Source organism: Rana temporaria, chromosome 2 (genome assembly GCF_905171775.1).
Source record: "Rana temporaria chromosome 2, aRanTem1.1, whole genome shotgun sequence".
Taxonomy (NCBI): domain Eukaryota; kingdom Metazoa; phylum Chordata; class Amphibia; order Anura; family Ranidae; genus Rana; species Rana temporaria.
The window spans coordinates 61,406,557-61,430,634 of NC_053490.1; the positions used below are offsets into that span (position 1 = coordinate 61,406,557).

At 44.2% G+C, this 24,078-nt stretch overlaps 1 protein-coding gene across 3 annotated transcripts in view; it reads right to left on the minus strand.

The window, feature by feature from the left end:
• ELMOD1 (ELMO domain containing 1) overlaps nt 1–24,078 on the minus strand; it is a 228,966-nt gene that overhangs the window by 7,173 nt on the left and 197,715 nt on the right. For 2 of the 3 annotated variants that reach the window (XM_040340256.1, XM_040340255.1), the window contains 3 exons: nt 20,182–20,205; nt 4,581–4,631; nt 2,000–2,133 (listed from right to left, as the gene is read on the minus strand). In XM_040340256.1, the coding sequence (XP_040196190.1) occupies nt 2,000–2,133; nt 4,581–4,631; nt 20,182–20,205 (209 nt within the window). The remainder of the gene's footprint in view (nt 1–1,999; nt 2,134–4,580; nt 4,632–20,181; nt 20,206–24,078) is intronic. The other variant, XM_040340257.1, reaches the window with a different exon arrangement.

Below are 24,078 nucleotides of genomic sequence, written 5' to 3' on the forward strand. Positions count from 1 at the left end.
AAATATAATTTTATACATTTTTGCACGGGCACCCTGTGTCCCGTACGCACAATCAACCCACACATGTGAGGTATTATCGCAAATGTCAGATCATGGGCAGTAATTCTAGCACTACACTTCCTGTGCAAATATAAAGTGGTAACCTGTAAAGCCTTTTAAAGTGTCGCCTATGGATAGCCAAATGTATGTCATATGTCACCGTTGCATGGGCGTGCGCAATTTTAAAGCGTGACATGTTTGGCATCTATTTGCTCAGCATAACATCATCTTTAATATTTTACCAACAATTTGGGTTATGTATTGTGTTTTTTGTTGCATTAAAACCGCTTTGCAAACACTGTGTGACATAAAAAAGTTGCAAAATCCACCAATTTATTCTCTATGGCCTCTGCTTTAAAAAATATATAATGTATGGGGGTTCTAAGAAATTTTCTAGCAAAAAATACTGAATGTTACATTGTTACAAGCAAATAGTGCCAGAAAAGGCCTGGAGGTAAAGTAGTTAAAGTGATTGTGAAGGAATTTTATTAAAAAATAAATAAAAATAAACATGTTATACTTACCTGCTCTGTGCAGTGGTTTTGCACAGATTGGCCTGATCCTCTTCTTCTCGGTTCCCCCCTCCGGTGCTCTGGACTCCTCCCCCTTGCCGAGTGCCCCCATAGCAAGGTCGCCAGCTCTTTGCATTCATAAGAAACAGAGAGTGTGGCTCAGCCCCACCCCTGCTCTACTAGCTGCGGGAGCCAATGGCTCCCACTGTTGCATCTTAGCCAGTCAGGGGGGAGAGACCCAGGAGAGCCTTGTGTCTTGTGCACATGTTGACATGAGGAGGAGCAGCCTGTAGGCTATAGGCTGCACTGCCTCCTGAGCCTATGGGTATCTCACATTTCCTCATTAGTCACTCCCTCCTGATATCACTTGGGAGTCCAGTCTTGTTAGTGTACTATGTGGGAGGGCATCAAAAGGCAGACCAAAGTAGTGCAGGAACCTTTTCTGAAGTTGCAGCAACTTTGGTAATATCAATAGGAACGGATCTCATAGAAATACATCTAATTTCACATGCCCTGCAACTTGGGGTCTCAAAAGTCAGACCCAAGTTGCAGAAGTGTGAAAGGAGTCTAAAACAGGTCACATTGACTGGTCTGTCTGTGGTCTATCCATGAAAATTTGCAAAGTCGCAAGTGGGGTAGAGGACAACAGGAATGATAAGAGAGAGGAAACAGGGAATAGGTAAATAGGGTTGCGATCAGATCCCACCTAAAGCCCTAGGAGGCCTGCGTCAAAACCTTGAGGAAGAGAATGTGTGAACCAAAGGTACCAGAAGCTGAGAACTTCTCCATCGTGTAGACAGCCTAGTGTCCACTTTCTCATGGTGCAAACAATGGTTTGATTCTAAACCTTGTTTCAGCTATAGAAAGAGTGGAGGTTTTCCAAGATCTACTGATTGTCTGCTTAGTAGCAGAGAGGCCATGAACTATAAGTTGGAATTGAGCCTTTAGAACAGGGATCTCCAAACTGCGGCCCAAGGGCCAGATGTGGCCCTTTACTAGCCTTTATCCGGCCCTTGGGGCACTATTACTCCAACTGATATGGGGCACTATTCATCCCATTGACTCCAACAAGGGGGCACTATTTCTTCCACTTATACCAATGATGGGATACTATTCCTCCTACTAATAGGGGCACCACTACTCCTCCTACTGCGACCAACCTTGGGTCCATATTTATTGTCACCGATGCTGAGCCCGAGACATTTGCCATCTCCACTGGCCACAATTCGGCCCTCCTAAAGTCTTAATGACACAAAACTGGCCCATTGTTTGAAAAGTTTGGAGACCCCTGCTTTAGAAGATCTGTGTCCATCAACATGGTGAGAAGTGAAAAAAATATCCACCCAGTATTGCTAAACCACCGGGCATGTCTACCAGATGTGATAAAAGGTTTGATAATAATATTTCCTCATATAAAATTATGTGCAATAGGAAAATAAAATACTTACAAAATGTTTGCTGGAAATGATGCAATGATGGGGCCTCAGGGGCCACATTGTACATATGAGTCTTGAGGGCCCCACTTATCAGCAGGTTGTAGGCCAGGTCAGTAATGTTAATCCCAACTATGGCAAATGAATAACTGCAAAAAAAAAACAAAGATAAATAAAAAAAATAAGCGTTGAGGCTCATATATATAAATGCAGGATACACAGAGCTTTAACTTTGCGACATCTGGCCCATCTTCAAGACTCGGGGGGGAACCAAACAATAGAACAATAGGCACCGTATAGAGCCGACTCGCAGTCTGGCTTCTTTGGGCAACTCGTGACGCGCTGTATGCGACGGTCGGAAGCCTGTCAATCAATTAGGAACGCCCAGTCCCGCAGAAGACATACCCGGAAGCGGCGGTGAAAATACGGTTTGTACGGGGATAACAAAAAAAAAAACAGCCGATTGTCATTATGACAACTCGGCTGAATGTAATGTTAAAATTTTTTTTTTGGGTGAACCCCTGCTTTAAACTCATTTTCCCTAGGTCTTGGTGAATGTGGTGAAGCTCTACTGCTTTCCATCATCCAATCGTGCAAGCAAAAATTACGTTTTTTTTTTTCCTTGCACCTGATTGGATATTCTTTAGAAAGTAAAGCTTCACCATATTCACTAAGCTTTGGGGAAAATTAGTGCAACTGCAGTTGCAAAGCGCCCAGTCTATTTGCCTGTGTCAACCCCAAGATATTCACCTCCTGTATATTTTTTATGGTTTGTGTGAGCCATGTTGATACTCGATCAACGGCCCCAACTCACAGTTGATTGTGGACTTCTAGAAACTAGGGATTTGCATTTTCAATTTATTGTACAGTTCTTATTATCTACCGTGTATCACACATTTGGTATTTTCTTTAATACCTTCAACAAAGGGTTAGTACAAAGAATATTGATATTTCACCAGTGAAGATACCTCACCATGAATCAACAAGGAATATAGGAACAATGAGGGCTTGTTAATACGTGCATCATTCACTGGGATCTGTGGTGGATCACTTTTCAGAAGGGGTTTGACAGGTAGTGAGGACGCATTGGGGTTGATTTACTAAAACTGGAGACTACAAAATCTGCTGCAGTCCTGCATAGAAACCAATCAGCTTCAAGTTTTTTTTTTTTTTTTTGTCAAGCTAAATTTAGAAGCTGATTGGCTACCATAAACAGCTGTAACAGATTACAGGAAGTCCCCGAGTTATGAATATCTGACTTGCGAACGAACGGGAGGCTACGTGGCGTATCTGCCGTTCTGCGCATGCACAGACACTTTTAGACGGCGAGCACATTAGAGAGAACATCAGAAAACAACGTATCTGCCGTTCTGCACATGCTGTTCCGACTTACGAACATATTCGACTTAAGACGAAACCTACAGTCCCTAGCCCGTTCGTAACTCGGGGACTGCCTGTATGCCTTCTCCAGTTTTAGTAAATCAACCCCTTATGTTGCCTCCTCACCATCTGTTTTAATCCCTTGCATTGCACGTAGTTGTGGTCTGGCCCCATTCACTTGAATAGTTTGCGTTCAGCAGGTGGTATTGTCCGCTGAATGTGACTGTGGAGATCACTTTTGACATGACCACAGCATGCCTTTGCAGCATTAGGAGGAGTGGTAAAAGTGTGGTTCAGCTGCAGGTTTTTACCCATCTCCAAACAGCAAGTATTAACTAAAACTGGCCATACATGGATGAAAATTTGGTCAGTACAGCAGGGACGGGCTGAAAGGGGTTGTAAACCCTATTTTTTTTTTATAAAAATAACAAACATGCCTCTACTTACCTTCTCTGTGCAATTGTTCTGCTCAGAGCAGCCCCGATCCTCTTCTGGGGTACCCTGCTGGCGCTCTAGTATCTTCATGGGGTGCCTCCACGGAAAGCCGCTTTAGATGGACGCACCGATGCAGGCTTGCTCCCGTGACCCGCTGCTGCGTCCACTGACACAGACAGCGGGACTCGGCCCCGCCCCCGGCTCCTGTGTAACCGAATCCTGCTGCTAGCAATCTGTCCAATGAGGAGAGAGGCAGCGGCAGGAGCTGCTGTGCTCATGCACATCACTGGATCGGAAGGGGCTCAGGTAAGAAAGGGGGGGGGGGCTCTGGGGGGAGCTGCAGCACAGAAGGTTGAAAAACCTTGAGGCTTTACCACTTGAATTTCGATCCATGTATGGGCAGGGAGGTTGTACAGAAGTCGATCTACTTTTGCAAAACCACCTTGTTGGATTTTCCCTGCTTGATCAGCGCTGCAGGTTATAGCCAGCAATGCTGATCAGAGCACTCTAATGGCGGGGAAGTCTCCCCACTGTCAGAATACAATAGATCAGCGAGGAGGATTTCCACATTCACATTCAGTGTACTGTGGGGGGGCGGAATCAAGTCTGTTTTTTATGTTCAACTTGCTAGTTGAATGAACAAAATTGTATCATCTATGGGCTGCCTATGCGTTAGTGATTCAGATCATCAGCATTCACCTGTAATTAAATTATCTGTGGATGGTTCAATATTTTACAAACGTTAAAAACACATAAAGTTTGTTCTCAGTAGTTCACATACCCGATTGCCTTGTCAAACTTTTTCATTTCCCATTCTGTTTTGCTGACTTTACTGCAAAAGAATATAATATTTAGTGTGCTTCAGACATGAAAATGTGAAGATAACAATAAACACACATCAAAGTAAAAACACAAAAGAGCTGAGTCCATGCAGTGACAGTTCTCACAAGACCGCTAACCAGAAACAACGTACGTACAAGACAAAAAGGCCTCATTTCCATGGACGTTTTTAAAAACGAGCTGTAAAGCTAGGTAGGACTCCTGGAAAAATCAGCGTTAAAAACTTGATTTTTACTGCGTTTTGCATTCGCGTTTTTGCGCGTTTAACGTCTGGCGTTTTTACAGCTCTGGCGTCGGTGCCACAGAACGCCCTGGTCCGGTTTTTTTTTTACAGCTCAAAAACGTCTATGCCATTTGCAGCTCAAAAACGCCTATGTGGGCATGAAGCCATAGAATAATATGGACAGGCGTTTTTAAGCTTGTAAAAAACGCTCAGAAAAGTGGCTGTAAAAACGTCCATGGAAATGAGGCCAAAGACACAAAAAAACATTGTTTAGCCTAGGTTCACACTGCTGCAAATTCAAAATCGCGGTAAAATGCGCGATTTTACCGCGATTTCGCGGCTGCGATTTTGCCGCGATTTCGGCTGCAATTTAATGTAAATCGCGAAAAAGTAGTACAGGAACTACTTTTTGAAATCGCAGATGCGGCGTCGCACTGATTAGGACAGTGCCATTGCCGACAATTGCCGCCGATTTGAGATGCGATTTGACATGTCAAATCGCATCTCAAATCGTTCCAAATCGTACCCAGTGTGAACCAGGGCTAAATAACACTTTAAATTATTTTTCACAGCTGTCCTCCATCACACTGTCACTGGATCTCATCATCATTTCCTTTGCTCTGGGGGGAACAACAGCAGTGGCCACCCAGGTTTTCCCATCGCATGATCAAAGCAGCCCCCTACCAAAAGCCAACTGGATAGGTTGGGGGGGTGTAATAATATAAAGGCATGTGCACACTCAGGAATCTGTGCAGTCACATGTATGCAAGTATACAGCTTGTAGTGCACATAGAGAGCACACAGGTAAGGGTGACAACATGGCAGTTGCATTCAGTAGGAGTTGTCACCGTAGAATCACCAGGGATGATTTGAAAGCAAAAAATATAAAAAATTGACATTTTTGGCATTACAGAACCATACACTATGAGGTTAATTTACTAAAACTGGAGAGTACAAAATCTGGTGGAGCTGTGCATGGTAGCGAATCACCTTCTAACTTCAGTTTGTTCAATTACGCTTTGGCAAAAAACAAACAAACAATGAAAGTCGATTGGTTTCTATGCAGAGCGGCACCAGATTTAGCACCCTCCAGTTTTAGTAAATCAACTCCTATATGTTCACAAACCTTTGGCCATAGTGTACGTTCTATATTGCTACTATATGTTAGCGTCAGTCCACATCTTGCGGCTTTTTAACCACTTAGCCCCCGGACCATATTGCTGGTCAAAGACCAGAGCACTTTTTGCGATTCGTTACTGCGACGCTTTAACTGACAATTGCGCGGCCGAGCGACGTGGCTCCCAAACAAAATTGGCGTCCTTTTTTCCCCACAAATAGAGCTTTCTTTTGGTGGTATTTGATCACCTCTGTGGTTTTTAGTTTTTGCGCTATAAACAAAAATAGAGCGACAATTTTGAAAAAAAAAATAATATTTTTTACTTTTTGCTATAATAAATATCCCCCAAAAATATATAAAAAACATATTTTTTCCTCAGTTTAGGACGATACGTATTATTCTACATATTTTTCGTAAAAAAAATCGCAATAAGCGTTTATTGATTGGTTTGCGCAAAAGTTATAGCGTTTACAAAATAGGGGGTATTTTTATGGCATTTATTATTAATATTTTTTTTTACTAGTAATGGCGGCGATCAGCGATTTTTTTTTTCGTTACTGCGACATTATGGCGGACACTTCGGACACTTTTGGCACATTTTTGGGACCATTGGCATTTTTATAGCGATCAGTGCTATAAAAATGCATTGGATTACTATAAAAATGCCACTGGCAGTGAAGGGGTTAACACTAGGGGGCGAGGAAGGGGTTAAGTATGTTCCCTGGGTGTGTGCTAACTGTAGGGGGGGTGGACTGACATGGGGAAATGACAGATTTTCTGTTCATACATTGTATGAACAGAAGATCAGCATTTCTCCCCTGACAGGACCGGGAGCTATGTGTTTATACACACAGCTCCCGGTCCTTGCTCTGTAACGAGCGATCGTGTGTTCCCGGCGGTAATCCCGCCCACTGGGCACGCGCACGAGAGTCAGGGGCAAGCGGGGGCACGCGCGTAAGCCTCCGGCGGTGCGCACGCGCCCCTAGTGGCCTGCGCGAGAGCCGATGTATAGCTACGGGCTCTCGCGCAGGGGAGCCGACCTGCCGCCGTATAACTGCGGCGGCTGGTCGGCAAGCAGTTAATACCACTAGATTTGACCAATGTAGTGAATAAGCAAACCACAGGCAGGTGTATTTAAGTGCCGACTCTGCTGGTTAAGGCTAGCTGGTTTCATTACTGTCTTTTATTTCTTTAATTGTTATGGTCAGGACTAAAATTAACCAAAAGAACAACATTTTATTATAATTAAAAATATCACTTCTCATTTATTAAAGTCTAGTTTTTTTTAAATAACATACATGTCATACTTACCTCCACTGTGCAGCTCGTTTTGCACAGCGTGGCCCCGAACCTGGTCTTCTGGGGTCCCTTGGCGGCTGTATCTGCTCCCCCCCGCAAGGACTCAACACCTTAAAGCGGATGTGCCATGGGAAAAAAATATTAAAAGCCAGCAGCTACAAATACTGCAGCTGCTGACTTTTAATATTAGGAAACTTACCTGTCCTGGAGTCCAGCGCCGATCGCAGCAGAGGACGAGCGATCGCTCGTCTCTCTGCTGCTCCCCCCGCCATCCACGCTGAGGGAACCAGGAAGTGAAGCGCTGCGGCTTCACTGCCCGGTTCTCTATGGCGCATGCGCGAGTCGCGCCGCGCCCGCCGATTGGCTCCCGCTGTGTGCTGGGAGCCGAGTGTTCCCAGCACACAACGGGGGGGGGGGGGGGTGACGGGATGTGACGGAATGCCCGTCTTTTGCCCGTGAATGCCGGGCCGGAAGTGGGTGCAAATACCTGTCTTTAGACAGGTATCTGCACCCCCCTCCCCCCTGAAAGGTGTCAAATGTGACACCGGAGGGGGGGAGGGTTCCGATCAGCGGGACTCCACTTTAGGGTGGAGAACCGCTTTAATGCAAGCGAACTGGCATTGGTGTATAGTGCTTGCGGGCACGCTCCCGTGATACAGCCGGCGGCCATAGCTGCCAACTGTATCACTCGGCCCCGCCCCCCCGGCGCGCCGTGTCATTGGATGTGATTGACAGCAGCGCAAGCCAATGGCTGCGCTGCTTTCAATCAACCAATGAATGAGCCGGGAAGACGGCCCAGAAGCGTACGCGTTCACGGCGGAGGACTTTCGAAGGGTCGGGTAAGTAAGTAAAGGGGGGCTCGCTAATACACAGATGCTTTTTTCACCTTGATGCATAGAATGCATTAAGGTGAAAAAACTTTTACCTTTACAACCCCTTTAATTTGAAATGCTCTATTAAATCCTGTATGTAGTCTTCCATTCAGCCAGTAGGTGGAGCTCTTTTCACATAGCATAGCATTCTATTTTTTTGTGCCGAAAGAAGCCCTTATAGGACTCAACGGGATTGATTTACCAACGCAAATAGACTGTGCACTTTGCAAAGTGCAGTTGCTCCAGAGCTTAGTGATTTTTTTTTCCTTGCACGTGATTCAGTATTTTGTAAAGTAAAACTTTGCCTCATTTACTAAGGTGAAGGTGAAAAAAAAAACACATTATGGCCACTAGATGGTGCTTACGACCATAGGAGATAATTATATTACACAGAATATGGCAAGTTTCTTTACAGCTGTATGGATGCAAGTCACATTCGTTTTATAGACCCTACAGAGAGCTTCTACTGCAATATAAGCCTACCTGCCAGCATCTTTCTGTGATTTTAGTTCCCCTTTAGGTTTTGGTAATTATACTATTTACATTAAAAACTTGCACTTCATGGCTTATTAATAAATATATAGCTGCAATAATTTGTGTCTTTCATAGCTTCGTGGAGATATTATTTAAGACTGCTTTTGAATGTTAACTAATAGTATATTTTAGATTTTCTTCTAAAGCAGAGGTGTCAAACTTAATTTCATAGTGGGCCGCATTAGCAATATGATTGCCCTCAAAGGGCGGGTTGTCTCTGTATGACTATATTAATGTATCCAGGGCTTTTTCTCTCCGAAAATAGGTGCAGGAACTCAACCAGGCCTTCCCCTGCTAAATGGGATTGAATGATGGGTGTGGCCAATCAGGGCAATAAATAGGGGTGCACTACATATATATAGTGCAGGGTTCAGGCATGCACTATGTACATATAGTGCAGGGTTCAGGCATGCGCTACGTATATATAGTGCAGGGTTCAGGCGTGCGCTACGTATTTAGTGCAGGTTTCAGGCGTGCGCTACATATATATAGTGCAGGGTTCAGGCGCGCACTACGTATATATAGTGCAGGGCTCAGGCGTGCACTACGTATATATAGTGCAGGGTTCAGGCGTGTGCAACGTATATATAGTGCAGGGCTCAGGCGCGCACTACGTATATATAGTGCAGGGTTCAGGCGTGCTCTACGTATATATAGTGCAGGGTTCAGGCGTGCGCTACGTATATATAGTGCAGGGTTCAGGCGTGCGCTACGTATATATAGTGCAGGGTTCAGGCGTGCGCTACATATATATAGTGCAGGGTTCAGGCGTGCACTACATATATACAGGCATACCCCGCTTTAAGTACACTCACTTTACATACACTCGCGAGTAAGGACATACCTGCGAGTGTATGTAAAGTGCCTTACAAGTACTGTACAGACATTTTGCAGCCACAGTAGAAGGAGCTAAAGCTCCGAGAGCATAGCCCGTCCTGTTCCAGTGTGCCCCTGACACCCCCAATACAGACCCTGAGACCTCAACTACAGCTCCTGACACCCCCACTACAGCCCCTGACCCCCTACTACACCCTAGAAGTGAAAAAATATATTGTTTTACTTTAAGTACATTTTCGTTTTACATACATGCTCTGGTCCCATTGTGTACTTAAAAGTGGGGTATGCCTGTATAGTGCAGGGTTCAGGCACGCACTACGTATATATAGTGCAGGGTTCAGGCGTGCACTACGTATATATGGTGCATGGTTCAAGTGCGCACTACGTATATATAGTGCAGGGTTCAGGCGTGCACTACGTATATATGGTGCAGGGTTCAAGTGCGCACTACGTATATATAGTGCAGGGTTCAGGCGTGCACTACATATATATAGTGCAGGGTTCAGGCGCGCACTACGTATATATGGTGCAGGGTTCAGGCGCGCACTACATATATATAGTGCAGGGTTCAGGCGTGCACTACGTATATATGGTGCAGGGTTCAAGTGCGCACTACGTATATATAGTGCAGGGTTCAGGCGTGCACTACATATATATAGTGCAGGGTTCAGGCGCGCACTACGTATATATAGTGCAGGGTTCAGGCGTGCACTACATATATATAGTGCAGGGTTCAGGCGCGCACTACGTATATATAGTGCAGGGTTCAGGCGCACGCTACGTATATATAGTGCAGGGTTCAGGCATGTGCTACATATATATATATATATATATATATATATATATATATAGTGCAGGGTTCAGGCGCACGCTACGTATATATAGTGCAGGGTTCAGGCGTGTTGTTTTTGTATGTTGTATAGACCCTGACCAGGTCTCTTGGGTTGGAGCACCCCTCCCCCACTTCATTACCTCTTATTAGTGGCCACCAGTGCATAGGAGGAATCCCTTCAGTTCTCCCATATAGAGGAGTTTATCTCCGAAGGTTGCGACACAGGTTCTTTCATTCTATTAACAGGTTAGGACCCACTAATTCGGGGTACTTTGTCGCAGTAAGTGGGCTTAGCACTATATGACCATATAGTTTGACCAAACCCCCGTATTTTTGAATATGTACAGGTGTTTTTAACTAGCCTTGTAGGATAAATGTCATTTTTGCATGTATGCACTATAATCTGTTTTAGACTACGTATATATAGTGCAGATTTCAGGCGTGTGCTACATATATAGTGCAGAGCTCAGGAGTGCGGCAACTAATATAGTGCAGCGCTTAGGCGTGCGCTACGTATATAGTGCAGGGTTCAGGCGTGCGCTACGTATATAGTGCAGAGCTCAGGAGTGCGGCAACTAATATAGTGCAGAGCTTAGGCGTGCGCTACGTATATAGTGCAGGGTTCAGGCGTGCGCTACATATATAGTGCAAGGTTCAAGCGTGCACTATGAATATAGTGCAGGGTTCAGGTGCGCTCTACGTATATAGTGCAGGGTTCAGGCGTGCACTACGTATATAGTGCAGGGTTCAGGTGTGCGCTACGTATATAGTGTAGAGTTCAGGCGTGCGATACGTATATAGTGCAGGATTCAGGCTGCGCTACGTATATAGTGTAGAGTTTAGATGTGCGCTACGTATATAGTGTAGAATTCAAGCGTGCGCTACGTATATCGTACAGGGTTCAGGCATGCGCTACGTATATAGTGCAGGGTTCAGGCATGCACTACGTATATAGTGCAGGGATCAGGTGTGCGCTACGTATATAGTGTAGAGTTCAATCGTGCGATACGTATATAGTGCAGGTTTCAGGCGTATATATATAGTGTAGAATGTAGAGTTCAGGCGTGCACTACATATATAGTGCAGAGTTCAGACGTGCACTACATATATAGTGAAGAGTTTAGGGGTGCCCTATTTACAGCAGTTTCAGGGATGCCCTATGCACACAGTGCAGAGATCATGGGTGTGCTACGAACAGGGTGCAGAGTTCAGGGGTGCGCCGTGTGCCAAGGGCAGGGTTCAGGGGTGTGCTATGTACAGAGTGTAGTTTCAGTGGTGCCCTACATACAGCTGTTTCAGGTGTGCCCTATGCACAGAGTGTAGAGTTCATGGGTGTGCTACATACAGGGTGCAGAATTCAGGGGTGTGCTGTGTACAGAGTGCACGGTTGAGGAGTGCACTACATTCAAAGTGCAGGGTTTAGCTCCCTCCTCCTCAGCTCTGACCTCACCACTCTCGTTATCCCCCACCTCTGCACACACCTCCTTCCACAGCCCTCACCCCCCCCCCCCAAAAAAAGCTTCCTCACATCTCACCTACTCAGCCGGCTCTAGTACTTCCTGGAAGTAGGTGGCTCTGCCTCTGTCTCTCACTTGCCAGGGAGATCATTGGTTGGCACCACCACGTTCCAGCTGAAAAAAAGCCCTGGGTGCAAGGACCACATGAAATGGCCTGGCGGGCCAGATTCGGCCTGCAGGCCTTGTGTTTGACACATGTGTTCTAAAGAGTCTATCCACACCAAAATGTTATATCAGATACCATCATACCCCATTATATCTCTAAAATTCTAACAGCCTGAAAGTCTTGTTCCCCCGCTGTATTAAAAGTAAACTGACTTCATTAAGAAATTATACACAAAATCCAAACGGGAGCATGTAACTACCACAAGGGTTGCTGCAGGTAAGAAGGACTGGAAGTTCAAGGATTATCCTTTTTATGGGAAGTAGCAGTTGGTAACATTTCAAAGGCACTCTTCAAAGATTTGGTAAAGCTTGAAGAAATATTCACGTCTCAAAAGTCTGCAAATAAGTGCACAGTTATGCGTCTGCTGCGGTTCTGTACATTGTACAGGGTTGCGTTGCTGAAGGGCATTTTTCCCAGTTCTTCTGTATCAAAGTCATTCCAGGCACTCACACTGTGCACTACTTCACTTAGTTAAAGCAGAACGAGGACATTTCTGAAACTGCATCTCAGACAAGGTAATGGCTTGTAATTTATTCCTCTTTTATTCAATGTACTGAACATTAGCTGTGGGCGGATGGTCTGACATTTGCTATCAGCAGCAATTCACTATGCGTTCTATTTAATATACCCATCTTTTCTACACTTGAGCTTGGCCGAACTCGAGTCACCGGGGTTCAAGAATGTCCGATTAGCTTTTTTTTTCTTCTTTTTTTTACGTATTTTCATGGATTTTTTTTTTATTAACGAAATAAGTATGACATTAATTCTAAAAGCATACAGAGCAATCACAAAAAGGTCACTTGCAGTCTAAAATGATAAGCAATAACAAAAAAACTGTTGGAGATTTGTCTTTTAGGAGATGTGTGGGATGCTGGTGCTGGTCTCCTCCTGCTAGTTGTCTAGCTGTCATGCCAATACTCTGACTTCAATACTTTCTTTATGAGGTCATTTACCCAGAACAAGCAAGTACCGTATTTATCGGCTTATACCGCGCATTTTTTTGCCCTGAAAATCAGGGCAAAATCGTGGGTGCGCGATATACGCCGATACCCGCGCCGTACAGGACGCACAGGACGTGACCGCGAGAGGAGCCGAGCCTGCCTGACTATACCCGAGTGTACTGCGCTCGGTATATGCCGGCGCAGTGGTTCAAACTCAGCGCGGGAAGCGGGGATCGAGCGGGGAGGACACAGCAGAAGGACGCCGGACCCGACGAGGAGGACACCACCGAAGCCGCAGACGGACGCCGGACCCGACGAGGCCGCCGCGCAAGACACCAAAACTGTAAGTACTAAAATGTTTTTTTTACAGGAATGCGGGTCCACTTTAGGGGTGCGCGCTATACGCCGGAGTGCGCAATACCCCGATAAATATGGTAATATATAAAGTAAGAACACCAAAGCATATTTGTTTCAAATCAGTTATCTAGCACAGTGGTCGCCAACTGGACCTCACAGACCACTAAACTCAAAACATTAAATCCCGCAGATTACTAACATGAATTTTACATGCCTTATACACCCAATGCCCTGGTTGTCTCTGACACCCTCCTCCCCCACCCCCGCACTCTGCATCACAATGCTGCCTTACACAGACTCATCATTGGATCTCACTTCCTTATCCAGCCATGTGCTTGAGCTCCTTGCTCCCTCCTACATGCTGATCAGCGCAATGTCATTGGAAGTCCCCCTCCTTCTTTACCTCCAACTCTCTGGACCACTCCCGGTGCCTCCCACAGGAACAGGAATGCACTGATGCCGGGTATCAATGCACACTGACAGTATTGACTGTCAGCACGCATTGAGAACAATACTGGCAACAACATTGGGCGATATACATCCACCACAATGTTGATTTGCGGCAAAACCCCTGGGGACCACCAATATTTTCTCATGGACCATCAGTGGTCCACGGACTACTGGCTGGTGACCACTGAGCTAGAAAGAGCCAAAGGCAGAGAGTCAGCATGAAAGCAAGGCAAATAGCATTGGAAGGTCAAAAAGCCCACATCATTTTCTGATCTTGTGTATACCTCCTATAGTCTCAGTTTTTTTACACCAAAAGTTAGTGGAGAGGAGTTTAAAGTTAAGTGTTTGTCTTGGTCAAATGTGTGCATAGAAAGATCTGGGGCATGAATTAGGCAGATTAGGCATGGACATACCATTTGTGGAGACTGCACCTTCCTCTGAGACTAAAGGGTCCTTTTATGGTAGCTGTGGGTTGGAAGATGGAGCTGAGACCTGGTACAGCTAGACATTGCTCACTTCCAGGGCAGGTGAGAAGTCAGAGATTTTTAGAAACTGAAACATACAGAATGCTTCTACCATTTCCCTTTCTCACCATTTAGGTTACTCTTTTTATCGATCTATCGATCTATCTATCTTAGAATGCACTAAATCAATGGAAAAATTTCCAACAGGTCCTTTCAAAATCTGCCAATTAACCAATCAATTTCTGTCGAGCAGGGGAACCCACACACTGATCGTAATTTGGGTGGTCCCTGCTGGACCGATCATATTTTAAAGGGGTTGAAAAGGTAATTTTTTTCCCCTAAATAGCTTCCTTAACCTTAGTGCAGTCCTCCTTCACTTACCTCATCCTTCCATGTTGCTTTTGAATGTCCTTATTTCTTCTGAGAAATTCTCATTTCCTGTTCTTCTGTCTGTAACTACACACAGTAATGCGAGGCTTTCTCCCTGGTGTGGAGAAAGCCTCTTGAGTGGGCGAGCAGGAGTGTCAGGACCCCCACTAACGCACAGCTCCTTTCTCTATCTGCAAAGTACAGAGTGTCCTGACACTCCTGCTCGCCCCCTCCCCCCTCAAGATGCTTTCTCCACACCAGCGAGAAAGCCTCGCATTACGGTGTGGAGTTACAGACAGAAGAACAGGAAGTGAGGATTTCTCAGAAGAAATAAGGACATTTAAAAACAAAATGGAAGGATGAGGTGAGTGAAGGAGGACTGCACTAAGGTAAAGGAAGCTATTTAGGGGAAAAAACAATTCCTTTACAACCCCTTTAATGAATGTAGGGCCAGTTAAAGGACTTCTTCACTCGGCCGTACAACAGTGTACGTCCATGGATGCAGTCCCCTTCATGTCAATTGGGACACAGCGGCAATTTGACATCTGCATGAGTGTGTGTGCCCTAAACTCACACTGCCAAATTGGGAGCAGCAACTGTGTCTGTACAGCTTCTGCATCGCAACGGACATCAATGGGACTGCCTGCATGGGGATGCACGGAACACCTATGCATCCCTGTGTGGGATAATGCTGTCCTCGCATGGGTGGACGCTGTAGTAGGCCGGTGTGAATGAGGGCTTAGTGTACCCTTGGCAGGACCTAAAGCTTCTTTCCATATTTTCTTTTTGTAACATGTTTTTCTGTGTCTTCTTCATTTTCAAAATTACATTGAATTACTTTTTCTTCTACTCAGTCAAATATATTTACAATATTTAGTTCACAAATCCATTACAAAAACAGCACTGCAAAACTGCAATAAGTAACACAAAACAGCTCAACAAACAAAAGCACAAATATTTTAAAAGAGCGATTTGAAAGATGCATTCCTCTTGAGACACTGTGAAATACAAACTACAACAATCTCTTTGAACAGTATTTATGGAATGTAATTGAAATAATACAGGTCCACTTTAAAATGTATATATAACTCACATTTTTAAAATAGTGTATTTTTAAAATGTATATATAAACAAAATGATAATAATTTTTGTGCACCCACTGGGCTGATTCATCCTCTCGATTTGTCCTGGTGATACTATCACTAAGATAGATAGTGATGGGAAATCCAAACTTTTAGGCTGGGGTTCCTTGCATCCAATTCGCATTGCAGGAGAGTGCGACCGGATCTCTATGAAGCCGGTTCCCATATCTCCGGGGGGGCTGGGGAGCGCACTGCACAGAAACACTGTGCATCTTTGGCTCAGGGCCAAATTCAGGAAAAGATTCAGCCCTAATTTGTCCCAGAACCAGAGAACAGGAACACACAGTGTTCCTGTGCGATCCGCAGCCGGTTCCAGTGTGAACCGAGCCTTACCGTTGTTACTGGAACAGAAGATGAGGGTTAGGACCAATCGCACAGGCATTTTGCCACACTGCTAATCCCAGCGTCAGCAATCTACTAACTTCTTGCTGCTGCTGGGTCTGACAGCTGTGTCTGTCCAGCCACAATGGCTTTGCAAACAGGTATGAAAAGCTGCGGAAACCGACAGCTTACCCTTGCGGTGAATGGGCTTGGCAGCTGCTGCTATCCGTGTGCAGCTGTCAATAGATTCCAGGAGCTGGCAAGACGCCCGTGAGAGGAGAGGAGCCTAAATCTTACATTGGAGTCACCTGTTCCAGTGCACTGTCTAAGGCTGGGTTCACACTACTACACTACTTTCATCCTACTTTGCTTTGCTACATTGGTCCTACATTTATCCTACATTGGTCCTACATCCATCCTACTTTCATGAACAGGATACTACTTTGGTCCGACTTCAATGATATTCAATGGGCCTGAAGTAGGATCAATGTAGGACCAAAAGTAGTACAGGGAGCATTTTCAAAGTCGGACCGACTTGTGTAGGACGCTACAAGACGCTCTCATAGGGAAACATTGAACACAGAGCAAAGTAGGATGAAAGTAGTGTAGTAGTGTGAACCCAGCCTTAAAGACAAATTCCTCTCCATTTGTAGAGATTTTCTTTTACCTTATACAATGTGTCTCCAGAAGAGAAAGTGAAGGGGAATCGGCAGTGATAATGGTTTTAACCCATCCCTACTCTATGCAATGCTTAAAAAATGTATTTTGGTTATACATACACTTTAAGCAGCAAACTAAGGATTGATAGGAAAGTACTCTGAGGCCTCGTACACACGACTGGTTTTCTCTGCAAAAAACAGCAAGAAAACAGCTTCTTGCCGATATTTCCGTTCGTGTGTACGAGGCTTTCAGGTTTCTCGTCAGGAAATCTGGCCAGAATCTCGACGAGAAAAAAAGAGAAACTGCGCTCTTTTTTCTCGTCGAGATTCTTGTCGACCTGTTTCTCGACGAGAAACCCGAGAGTGTGTATACTTTCCTGTCGCTGCGGAAACCCGCGCATGCTCGAAATGACTTTGACGCATGCGCGGTAGCTTCCACGGCATAGGTAGGGTGCTCGTCGTACGCGATTAAGTCACCGCGTTCTTGCCTTTCAAGAATCTCGTCAGGGAAAACTATTTTTTTTTAATGACAAGATTCTTGCCCGTGTGTACAGGGCCTTAGAACCATTTTCTGATGCACCAATCTGCAGACTGGTGAGGTGCATTTTCTGGACCAATTGCAGGATTCTGCTCTTCCTAGGCTGGAAGAGATTTGTATGGAGCTAGAACTTAGTCTTTGAAGTAAGAGAGTGAAAAATATGGGACAGGTATCAGATATGTTATTCGGCATAGCTGAAATTTATCATATAAGAAGGATTTCTATCATTTGTATCACTAATTGCATAAATACTTTAAAAACCCCTCCCTGTCTATAATATTCCTGCCCTAAAGTGTTTAGCAGTGCTCTACAGAGGCACTGTCGCCTCAAACATCTGGTGAGCATTTATTAGTAGTTATGTATTTTTTTGTAAATAATAAATATATTTTAAATAGTTCATACTAGCTATATTTAAAAGCAGCAGGATATAGAGAGAAATTAGCAGAGTGTGGGGTTTCTCTTTTACTGTCCAATCAGAGCTTGGGACGGGTCATCATCACCACCTTTGTCCAATGAGCAGCAAGGTGATTCAGGAATTAAAGTAAACAAAGCACATTTTAGGGGTTGTTGGGAACTATTCTGGTATAGTTATGTGATAGGGTAAGATTTACAGTGTAGGTGATACACCGTTTTTTAAGGAGTTATATTACATTTTTTACGCCCCTCGGTGTTAGAAGCTCCATTGCTAGGATTTTCTTGAAACCGCAGATTCTGGTTCTGTGCTCTTATGTCGCGTACACACGATCGGAATTTCCGACAACAAATGTTCTACGTGAGCTTTTGTTCGAAAATTCCAACCGTGTGTAGGTTCCATCAGACATTTGCTGTCGGAATTTCCGACAACAAATGTTTGAGAGCTGGTTCTCAATTATTCCGACAACAAAAATTCTTGTCGGAAATTCCGATCGTGTGTATCCAAATTCAACGCACAAAAATCCTACTCATTCTCGGAATCATTTTGACGCATGCTCGGAATCATTTAACTTCCTTTTCCTCGGCTCGTTGTAGTGTTGTACGTCACCGTGTTCTTGGCGATCTGAATTTCCGACAACATTTGTGTGACCGTGTGTATGCAAGACAAGATGAGCGAACATCTGTCGGAATGTCCGATCGTGTGTACGCGGCATTAGTGCTGAAAGCTAATATACGTGGTGTCAAGGCTATTTTATTTTTCCTGTAAAGATGGCAGGCCAACCATAATCTGGCTACTTCTTCTCTGCATCATACGGCTGGAAGAGTGTATACAAGGTCATCTACAATCAATAAATGCATGGACAGATGCAGTGTAGAGACAAGGAATAGGAGGAAGGGGAAGGAAAATTATGTGGGGCAGAAAGTGATTTATCTGGACCTGAAAACCTGACACCTGAGAAAAGAGTCATTCCATGTCACCTGGATAGTAAGTCCTGCCCTATCACCTTGGGGGAAATCTCACCACATCACCCTTGATACTTATGAGGAGAGTCTTAAGAGTATTATGTGACAGGAGAGTCTCGCTTTGTTACCTGGGAGGACAATCCAACTCTATCACCTAGAAGGAGAGTTTCATCCTGCCATTAGGAAGAGAGTCTCGCCCTGTTAGCTTTTAGGAGTGTCTCATACTGTCACCTTTGAGGAGAGTTTCACTGTATTACATGAGAGAAAAGTCTGGTCCTGTCACTTTGGAGGACAGCCCCTGTCAGGACTGGGGTCTGAATCTGCAAACTCTGCTGTGTCTGGAGATGGCTGTTCTTGCTGAGCCACCTGGGATGCTGGACAGCATCCCAGAGAATTCCTTTAATGACTCTGCCTTGAACCTTGTTTCTCTTGGACTTTGAAACCTTTTCTCGTCCCATGAACTTCCTACTTAAGCCATGCCTTTGCACTTCCTGTTTGCCAAATTATTGTGCTCACAATATCTTGCTCTTGCTGCTCCTGCTGCCGTTTGTATCTCTGCTACCACTCATTACCATTTTTTTTCCTTGTTCCTCGACTGGGCTTCTGCTTGATCACAACCTGCAACCACTTGTTATTGACCTTTTGGCCTGTTTACTGACTATGCTTCAGCTTGATCTCTACCTGCTCTATCTGCTACTGGACCACAGCTTGCTAACCTCCTGGTGGGGCGACCGCAACCTAAAACGAACACACAGAAAAACCTCCATCAGGAGCTCTGATGAATACCAGTTAATGCTTAGACACCACACCTCAAGTGTGTCTTCATCATCTGCCAGGGTGATCTGCTTTTGTATTTATCATGCCCCCAATGGTGACAGTCTCATACTGTCAGTAGGAAGAAAATCTCACTTAGATACTAGAGAGGAGAATCTCCCCCCATCATTCGGGAGGATAATTTCACTCTGCCATCCAGGAGGAAAGTCGGTTTCCCTATTTCATAAGAAAAAGTTTCACTCTTTCAACTGGGTAAAAAGTCTTGCCCGGCCACCTGGAAGGATGTCTTATCCTGTCACAAAAAAAACAGACAGTCTCATCCTGTTACCTGGGAGAAAAGTCTTGCTCCGCCACTTGGGAAGATGTCTCACAATGTCACCTAGAAGGACAGTCTCACTTAGTCACCTGGGAAGACAGTCTCGCCCTGTCACCTCAGTGGAGAGTCTCTCCCGTCACCTAGAAGTAGAGTGTCACCCCTGTCACTTGGGAGTAGGGTATCACACTAAAACCTGGAAAGAGAGTCTCACTTTGCCTTTTGAAAGGGACGCCACAACATTTTGTTCTTTTGTTCAATTTTGTGGATAGCAAGCTCCCGAGATATCTACAGGTTTTACAATTTTTGAAATTTGAGAGGGGCTTTGCACCTAAGCTATTGAGATTGTTACTAGTATCACAAGTGTCAAAAACAGAGAATGCATCTTAAAAATAAATTAGCAAAAGAGAACAAAAATCAAAGCAAAACTGAAATTATACCTGACTTCTTCTTTACTGATATCCCTTTAATTGAGAAATATAACACAGAAAATAATAAAGCAACCAAAATAATGTGTACAACAAAAATAAGAACTTAATAATTGGCTACATAATTTTAGAATTAAAAATTAAATAAAGTGTATGTTAACACTAACAACACATTTCTCTTTTTACTCCCTTTTGGTCTGTGAAATACACTATTGAAAGCCTTTTGTTATATGTGTTTGATAAGAAGTGCCTGTTGAACCTGCCAGAAATGTTGTGAGTTGATAACTTCTTGTACTGCGCTTCTATCAATTACATTATTCCCAGTCATCTCTGGGCACTACAAAACACCTCCCCTATGCTAAGGAAGGTGGCGAGGTGGTCTGTAGTCTGGTCCTAGGGTAACTACACTGCTCCTTCATAAACACAGTACAGTGAATAAGCGTTGTCACCCTAGGACAGGAAGTGTGTTACTGGCAGGATCATCTGGTGAAAAAAAAGACTGAAAGAAAGGAAAATAATGCAGCCAGCACATCTTAGAACTGATAAGCTGCAAATTACATTTTTGGTCTATATGGAGCTATAAGCAACTAATAAAGATAAACATGCCTTTTAGGTTGAACAATAACAATATAGCAATTATGTTGTTAAGTAAAATCATAATACAAATATTATACATATATATAGTGCATTAAAAAGTATTCATACCCCTTGAAATTTTCCACATTTTGTCATGTTACAACCAAAAACGTAAATGTATTTTAATGGGATTTTATGTGCTAGACCAACAGAAAGTGGCACATAATTGTGAAGTGTAAAGAAAATAATAAATGTTTTTCAATTTTTTTTACACATAAATATTTGAAAAGTGTGGTGTGCATTTGTATTCAGCCCCCTTTACTCTGATACCCCTAACTAAAGTCCAGTTGAACCATTTTCTTTCAGAAGTCACCTGATTGGTAAATATAGTCCACCTGTGTGTAATTTAATCTCAGTATAAATACAGCTGTTCTGTGAAGCCCTCTGAGGTTTGTTAGAGAACCTTAGTGAGCAAACAGCATCATGAAGGCCAAGAAACACATCAGACAAGTCAGGGATAAAGTTGTGGAGAAGTTTAAAGCAGGGTCAGGTTATAAAAAAATATCCCAAGCTTTGAACATTTTACGCAGCACAATGGCACAACTGCAAACCTTCCAAGATATGGCTGTCCGCCTAACCTGACAGGCCAGGCAAGGAGATCATTAATTAGAAAAGCAGCCAAGAGGCCCATGGTAACTCTAGAGGAGCTGCAGAGATCCAGAGCCCAGGAATCTGTCCACAGGACAACTATTAGTCATGCAATCCACAAATCTGGCCTTTATGGAAGAGTGGCAAGAAGAAAGCCATTGTTGAAAGAAAGTCATAAGAAGTCCTGTTTGCAGTTCGCGGGAAGCCATGTGGGGGACACAGCAAACATGTTGAAGAAGGTGCTCACGTCAGATGAGACCAACTTTTTGCCTAAAAGAAAACTTTTGGCCCAAACTTTTTGGCCTAAAAGCAAAACGCTATGCGTGTCAGAAAACCAACACTGCACATCACCCTAAGCACACCATCCCCACTGTGAAACATGGTGGTGGCAGTACCATGTTATGGGGATGCGTTTCTTGAGCAGGGACAGGGAAACTGGTCAGAGTTGATGGGAAGATGGATGGAGCCAAATACAGGGCAATCTTAGAAGAAAACCTGTTAGAGTCTGCAAAAGACAAAGTCCAGACCTAAGTCCAATTAAGAATTGGTGGCAAGACTTGAAAATTGCTTTTTACAGACGCTCTCCATCCAATCTGACAGAGCTTGAGCTAGTTTGCAAAGAAGAATGGGCAAAAATGTCACTCTCTAGATGTGCAAAGCTGGTAGAGACAACCCCAAAAAGACTTGCAGCTGTAATTGCAATGAAACGTGGTTCTACAAAGTATTGACTCAGAGGGGGGCTGAATACAAATGTAATTGTCAAGTGCACAAATGCATGGCGCACTTTTCACATATTTATTTGTAAAACAAAATAAAAACCATGATAAATGGTGTTTACATTTTTTTTACAAATAAATATGTGAAAAGTGTGGCATGCATTTGTGCACTTCACAATTACGTGCCACTTTGTGTTGGTCTATTACATAAGATCCCAATAAAATACATTTACATTTTTGATTAATATGACAAAATGTTGAAAATTTCAAGGGGTGTGAATACTTTTTCAAGGCACTCTATAGTGTCGTCATAAAGTATTCAGACCCCCTTTACGTTTTTTCATTTTGTTATGTTGCGGCGTGATAAAACAGTTGTTAAAATTCAGTTGTTTTTTTTCTCGTTAATCTATACTCAATACCCAATAATGACAAAGCGAAGACATAATTTTATAAATGTCTATGAATTTATTAACAAGAAAAGACTGAAATATCACACGTACTTAAGTATTCTGACCTTTTACTCAGTACTTTGTTGAAGCTCCTTTGGCAGCAATTACAGCCGTGAGTTTTTTTGGGTATGAGGTAACAAGCTTTGCACACCTGTATTGGGGGATTTTCTGCCATTCTTCTTTGCAAATCCTCTCAAGCGCAGTCAGGTTGGATGGGGACCGTCGATGGACAGCTATTTTTGGATCTCTCCAGAGATGTTCAATAGGGTTCAAGTCTGGGCACTGGCTGGGCCACTCTAGGACATTCACTGAGTTGTCCCTAAGCCACTCCTGTGTTGTCTTTGCTGTGTGCTTTGGGATCGTTGTCATGTTGGGAGGTGATTCTTCGGCCCAGTCTGAGGTCCTGAATGCTGTGAAACAGGCTTTTATTGAGGATATCTCTGTACTTTGCTCCATTCAGGTTTCCCTTAACCCTGACCAGTCTTCCAGTCCCTGCTGCTGAAAAACACCCCCACAGCATGATGCTGCCACTAGGCGATGAGCGGTGCCTGGTTTTCTCCAGACATAACATTTTAGAATTGAGGCCAAATAGTTCAATTTTGGTATCATCAGACCAGAGAATCTTAGGCCAGGATTCACAAAGGAGTTACGACGGCGTATCTCCAGATACGCCGTCGTAACTCTGAGTGTGAGGCGTCGCATCTCTGCGCCTGATTCATAAAATCAGATATGCCTCACTGTTGCCTAGATACGAGCGGCGTAAGTCTCTTACGCCGTCATATCTTGGGGTGCATATTTACGCTGGCCGCTAGGGGAGCTTACGTATATTTCCGCCCTTCGAATATGCAAATGAGCTAGATACGCCGATTCACGAACGTACGTGCGCCCGGTGTATCAAGATACGTTGTTTACGTAAGGCGTCGGACCGGCGTAAAGTTACCCCTCATAAAACAGGGGTAAGTCATGTTAAGCATGGACGTCGGAAACGTACGAACAGCGTCGTATTTTACGTAGTTTGCGTAAGTCGTCTGTGAATGGGGCTGGGCATAGGTTACGTTCACGTCGACTAAGCATTGAGCGGGCGTAATTTACTTTGAAAAATCGACGCGATACTGAGCATGCGCCATTCATAAAGCGCGTCATTTACATGGGGTCACCAATCATTTAGATACAACACGCCCCCTACCAGCCTAGTTTGAATTAGGCGGGCTTACGCCGGTCCATTTACACTATGCCGCCGTAACTTAGAGCGCAAGTCCTTTCTGAATACGGGACCTGCCGCTCTAAGTTACGGCGGCGTAGTGTATCTGACATACACTACGCCCGCCTAAAGATAGGCGCTTCTTTGAGAAACTGGGCCTTCATTTTTACAGTCAGAGTGCTTCAGGTGCTTTTTTTTTTGTTGCAAACTCCAAGCAGGTTTTCATGTGTTTTGCACTGAGGAGAGGCTTCCGTCTAACCCCTCTGCTATAAAGCGCAGATCGGTGGAGGGCTGCAGTGATGGTTTCTCTCTGGAACTT